Raw genomic sequence first — 4593 nt, 5'->3', positions numbered from 1 at the left:
TGGGGATTCCCCGGTCAAAACGGATGCGAGTTTCGGGTTCCCCATCGGGTATGGGGCTTTTTGCCGTCCCTATCCCCAAATATCTCGGCAATCCCTCTTCACATCCACCTTATTGTCTTCTCCATCATCACATTAATCTCATAAAATCAACGAGAAATCAGCAGTAAATCACTAACAAAGATCATATACCGTTTGATTTCTACGTTCCATGTTACTCATCCTTAAATAGTGGGATTCAACATTTTGAATTTCGAATCTCCCTTCATCTCTTATGAAATTACACCGTAGAACACTTTCTCCCTCGATCGTTCTCCTCACGCCCACAACTTTCTCTCTAAACTAGCTAGATCTAGAAGAAGGATCATCAATGTTGTAACTTTATACCTTATGAGGCTTGTCAAGATAATGAATATTATGGATCTTCAAGCTCCACTCCAACCAATGCTTGATCACCAAGCTCCTACTTCTTCACAATATTCCAAAAGTAAAAAAAGTTCCCTTTCAAGGCTCAAAACACACAAGGAAAGGCTAGGGTTTTTGCGGGGAGCCTTTAAATGAAAGGGCTGATGATGGGACAGCCTCAAGGCTCATAATGATGTTTCAATAGGGGCCAAACGCAAAAAATTAGGGTTTGTGGTCTGCATACGTACACCCGACATATGCATGGTCACGCCCAACGTACACCATCAACATCCACGATTCATTTAAGGGAGTACCCTTAACGCACTCCATGTTACGCCCAATGTACTCCAAGGACCAAAATGATTTTTTTTATTTTTATTTTTTAAATTAAGCCAATATTGAAGAGTACGTGAAACTTGATCATTACAATGAACAAACATGAACAATGATTTTGTTTATTCAGTTATGTTCGTGAACGTTCATTTATTTATTCGTTTATGTTCGTTCATTTAAGTTTATACATCTTCAATTGTGTCTGATTAACATTACTATATTACATGTTTGTATATGTTCATATATGTTTGTTTATATCCATTCGTTTATGTTTATTTATAATGTTTACGAAAATATACGAACGAACATTAACAATATAATTTTTTAAACGAACGGACATGAATAATAAAACTCGTTCGTTTATCCGTTTGTTTGTTCGATTAACTGAAATGAACGGACATAAACAACCCTCATTCGTGCTCGTTGGGTTTGTTTACAACCCTACTTATGACTTTATGACTGGTTGTAATCTGTCATAAAGATAAAATATAAACAATTCAAATAATTCATACATAAATCAAGCATCAATTTTTTTTTAATAACTAAATTGGAGCAAAATAGAAAATTCATTACCTTTCAAGTTTCAATTCATTATCTCTTCCTATAAGTTATAAAACGTTGCCTGCAAATGCATTTTCTTTGGGATTTAAACAGAAAAAAGCTCTCTTTCAAAAAAAAAAAAAACGGAAAAAGAAAACAATATTCTACAAATAACCATTTTTTGAATCTACGCAAATAAATATATTCACACTTAAACGTATGGTACAAAGTCCAAACCAGCCTCATGATCCGGCGCTAGTAAGCTAAACCAATCAAAAGCTTTTATTCTTCATCACACGGATTTTAATCCTACAGCTCTATTCTCTTCGTACTGTCCCTAATCCAACGGTTAAAACTACACCTCCCAAAATCTCAAAATCTTCTTCCGCCTTATATACAAAAACCCTCTATGCCGATTTCAAACGCAAACAAAAACCAAAACCAGAGAAATTTCTGTCTACGAGATGTCAGGAAGAGGAAAAGGAGGCAAGGGATTGGGAAAGGGAGGAGCAAAACGACATCGTAAGGTTCTCCGGGACAATATTCAAGGCATCACCAAGCCGGCGATCCGTCGTCTGGCTAGACGAGGAGGTGTTAAGCGTATCAGTGGTTTAATCTACGAGGAGACGCGTGGAGTTTTGAAGATCTTTCTTGAGAACGTCATCCGTGACGCCGTCACATACACCGAACATGCTCGCCGGAAAACTGTTACCGCCATGGATGTCGTTTATGCTTTGAAGCGCCAGGGTCGTACTCTCTACGGGTTTGGTGGTTAGATGGAATTTTTGGATTTATGAAGTTATAATTTATGTAACTAAATCTCTTAGTATAATATCAGTTAATGAGCACTTCATTTTCTTGAATGATTTATCTTTATGAAATACATGACATTTAGTTTGTTTTTTTAGAGTTGTAGGTGTTATATGCAAAGATTGTTTAAAGCTATACAAGTAATTAATACGATAATACAAATGAGTTACATTATAGAACACCTAGAGGTAGGGACTTATTGATCAACAAAAACATAAATACTTTGAGATTGATGATCCTGTCTATATTAACAGGATAAATGATTTGGAGGTCACGGTTTTAGATAGAAAATGGTCTGATCATTTCCTGTTACATGATCTCCCGGTTGATTATAGTCCGATTTCTTTTAAGTTCTATAAATCTTGGCTTCATATGGAGGGGTTTGATGAGGTGGTTCGTGGTGCAGTTGATGATTTTATGGTTGATCAAACGTGGAGTAGTTTTTTTTGTCTTTAAAAACAAATTTAAGTTTATTAAAAATAGAATCTGGGATTGGCATAATCGTACAAAAAAAATTATGTTTTGTTGCGTAATCTTTAGCCTCGGTTAAAAATCATTGATTGTTCTGTTGATGATGGTAGCTCATCTACTCAAATTACTTGAGGAAAGGAAACAACTTTTAGGTGAGGTGGAAGGTTAAGTGATCTATAGAGGGAGATGAGAACTCAAAGTTTTTTCATGGTCTTTTGAAAAAAGGTAGATGTTTTCTGTACATGGGGAGTTGATTACAGATCCGACTTTGGTAAAAAAAGATTTTTTTTTTGAGTTTTATTATGCTAAATTCCAACCGTTCAATGGTATCAAGTTGGTGTCTCATAGTAGTAGATTTTCTTCTCTTGGGTTTGAGGCGACTTCTTCTCTCGAAGCTTTGTTTTTGGCTCAGGAGATTAAAGAGGCAGTGTGAGATTGTGGTTGGGATCGAGCACCAGGTCCAGATGGGTTCTCGTTCGCTTTTCTTAAACATTATTGGGATATTATGGGTGATGATGTCCTTGCTTTTATGCAAGAACTTTATTATAAACCCATCATCCCGGTTGGTTGTAATTCCTCCTTTATTACTCTCATCTTAAAGGTTGATAATCCGATTATGATTAAAGACTATCGACCTATTAGTCTTATTGGCGCGCAGTTTAAAATTGTAGCTAAACGCCTTTCCTTGGTATTACATGATGTTATTGGGGTTGAGGAGTTAGCTATTCTTAAACGACGTCAAATTTTTGATGATTCTTTAATGGTTAATGAGATTGTTGCGTGGTTTAAAAGAAAGAAGAAAAAACTTATGATTTTCAAAATTGATTTTGAAAAGGCGTATGACCTCCATTTCTTGGGAGTACTTAGATAAGATTATGTTTTTTACGGGCTTTGGTGATAAGTGGAGAGCGTGGATTAGAGATATGTTTAAGAATGCTAGATCTTCCATCCTTATGAATGGGAACTCCTTTGATGAATTTCTGCTTTTTATAGGCTTCAGGTACGGGGATCCTATATCTCATTTCCCCTTTATTATTGCTATGGAAGACATTCATGTGGAAATGAAGGATTCTGTCACTAATGGTATATTTCGTGGTGTTTATTTGGGTTCGTATGATCTTCATATTTCTCATCTTTTTTATGCAGATGATGTTTTATTTTTGGGGGAATGGGATGAAAGGAATGTTCATAATCTTATTCGAATATTAACTTCCTTTTATATGGTCTCGGGTTTGAAGATTAATCTCTTCAAAATTAGGAGTTGGAGTGGCTTATGATGCAATGATTTCGTTAGCTTCTTTGGTTGGTTGTTCTTCAGCAACTTTCCTATTTACTTATCTTGGTGTCCTAGTGGGTGATTCTATGGTGCGTGTTAAAGCTTGGGATTTAATTAGAGACCGAATTTTAAAAAGGTTATTTTCTTGGAAGTAGGAGTGGGAATCGGTTCGGTGTTTTGGTTTTTCGGTTTCTTCGAATCAGTTTATTCAGTTTGAATTTTTTTGGCCCAATTCGAAAACCGAACCAAATCGAATTCAAATTCACTAGACCAAACCGAAAACCGAATTCTAATTCGGTTTGAAAACCGAGGAAACCAAATATAAACTTAAAAAATTGTCAAACATAAATTAAAATGTTTTTAACATAGACACCTAAAGTTGCAAATAGAAATATCTAAAGTTTCATACAGAATGATCCAAAGAGTAAATGAGTTAAAATAATTCTTTACTTTATAATTATTACCTTTATTCAATATAAAATATAAAACATATTTTTTAATTAATTAATTTATGAAATTCGGTTTTTCGGTTCGGTTTGGTTTAAACTTCATGGGATCGAAAGTCGAACCAAAAACCAAATTCACAATTTGGTTTGGTCTCGCACCAAACCGAAAACCGAATTTGAATATGGTTCGGTCTGAAATCGATTTCTTTTCGATTTGTTTTTCGGGTTTTTCGGTTCCATACCAAATAATTCTCACCCTTACATGGAAGGTGAAATTGCTTTCCATTAGTGGCAGGCTGACCTTAACTAAGTCTG

The 4593-nt window shown here is 35.2% G+C and overlaps 1 protein-coding gene across 1 annotated transcript; it reads left to right on the top strand.

Moving 5' to 3' along the window:
- The first annotated feature begins 1693 nt into the window (after window positions 1-1693).
- On the top strand, window positions 1694-2138 carry LOC111913851 (histone H4). The gene has a single exon (XM_023909561.3). It carries the CDS (start codon window positions 1740-1742, stop codon window positions 2049-2051), a length of 312 nt encoding a protein of 103 aa, XP_023765329.1. The 5' UTR covers window positions 1694-1739; the 3' UTR covers window positions 2052-2138.
- Window positions 2139-4593: the final 2455 nt, after the last annotated feature.

Source organism: Lactuca sativa, chromosome 5 (genome assembly GCF_002870075.4).
Source record: "Lactuca sativa cultivar Salinas chromosome 5, Lsat_Salinas_v11, whole genome shotgun sequence".
NCBI classification, from domain to species: domain Eukaryota; kingdom Viridiplantae; phylum Streptophyta; class Magnoliopsida; order Asterales; family Asteraceae; genus Lactuca; species Lactuca sativa.
The sequence above is the reverse complement of the archived record's forward strand: the minus strand, read 5'-3'. Positions and strand labels throughout refer to the sequence as shown.

Excerpts from the sequence above, each read along its gene's own strand:
- LOC111913851 (XM_023909561.3), top strand. The coding sequence starts at position 1,740 with ATGTCAGGAAGAGGAAAAGGAGGCAAGGGATTGGGAAAGGGAGGAGCA.